We start from the raw sequence: 1,350 nt of genomic DNA, 5'->3' as shown, positions 1-1,350 counted from the left end.
CCCATTGGCTGAGCCCATAGTGAGTGAGTTAAATAAACATTTAATGTTCATAAAGTAACCATTATTGCTGTTATGTTTAGTTTTATGTTGAGTCTGTATTATCTTTTGTGTTAACAATAGCAGAATAGATAAAGGTCTTATGTGACATTTCAATTCTTCAGAAATCTGTCTCCTCGAGCCCATGAGTTTGGCAGATTCTCTTTACAATTTGCAGCTTGTGGAACAGTTCTGTAGGCAAAGCTTTCCTCATGACATCTACTTCCTCAGCCTTGAAGACGTGCTCTACATGCATTCTTCTATACGGCAGAATGTGCTGGCCTTCATATCCGATTTAATGTTCCTGTTTGAGATAAGACCTGTAAAAGGTGTTATTCGACCTGGAATCAGAGAGGAGCCAAAAATTCTGATAGAAGGTGGGTTTCAGAAAAATGTTACGCAACTAATTACTTATAACTTTCTGAATACAGTTTTATCCAGAAGAGAGAAAATTCATATATTGCTAAAATTAACCATCAAAAGGCCAATGTGCTTTTTTATAAAACCTTTTAAAGTATTGTTTTACCAGAGAACAACTTTTTTGACAGACTTATACATGTAAAAAAAAGATTTGAAACACCCCCTGTATGATGTCACTACTCTAATTGTGTGCTTTTAAATAAATAATAAAAGTGAAGCTTAATTCCAAGTACTATTATGTAAACCACTGAAACAGTGACTTGTTTTTCAAATTTTTTAATTATTAACTTAAATAGTAATGTTTACAATTAAAAAAAGGAATAAGTAGGTAAACAGTACTAAAATATGAAGTACAGTCTTTTAATATTAAAACATTAATGATCAACAATCTTATCTGGTAGTAACTTCCCTTATCCCACAGACATTGTGTGGGGTTTTTCATGGTTTAGCTGGAAACTTTCCACAGGCAAAATGCGTGCAATTCACAAATGTATCTTGCTGCAGATGAAACTAATTTCTCTCACTGTGGACATATGTGCAATAAATCAATCAGTTTAACCAATAAAGACACAATTGTATTGTATTTGCTGTGTTTCCTTTTGTGTAATCATGAATAAAATGTAGAATAAGGCCTGATTCATAAATGTAACTAACTTCTGTCACTGTGGATGTATTTTCACTAAGTCTGGCTTTATAACATTAAAACCACAATCATCAGGTGTCTACTGTGTTTTCATTTGTGCAATTACAAAAAAAAGTACAATAATTCCTGATTCAGTGAGAAAAACTAATTTCTGTCACTGCAGATGTACATTCAGCAAATCAAGCCGTGTAACCACCAAAACCACGATCTTAAACAAAACATAGGATAATTCCTGATTCAGTGAGAAAAAC

The 1,350-nt window shown here is 32.9% G+C and overlaps 1 protein-coding gene across 1 annotated transcript in view; it reads left to right on the top strand.

The window, feature by feature from the left end:
- Positions 1-1,350, top strand: part of LOC106463628 (calmodulin-regulated spectrin-associated protein 1-B-like) — a 52,008-nt gene that overhangs the window by 20,689 nt on the left and 29,969 nt on the right. Inside the window, exon 7 of the mRNA XM_022391166.1 lies at positions 162-413. Within this exon, the coding sequence (XP_022246874.1) occupies positions 162-413 (252 nt within the window). The remainder of the gene's footprint in view (positions 1-161; positions 414-1,350) is intronic.

Source organism: Limulus polyphemus, unplaced genomic scaffold (genome assembly GCF_000517525.1).
Source record: "Limulus polyphemus unplaced genomic scaffold, Limulus_polyphemus-2.1.2 Scaffold1449, whole genome shotgun sequence".
In the NCBI taxonomy this organism is placed as follows: Eukaryota; Metazoa; Arthropoda; class Merostomata; order Xiphosura; family Limulidae; genus Limulus; species Limulus polyphemus.
The sequence above is the reverse complement of the archived record's forward strand: the minus strand, read 5'-3'. Positions and strand labels throughout refer to the sequence as shown.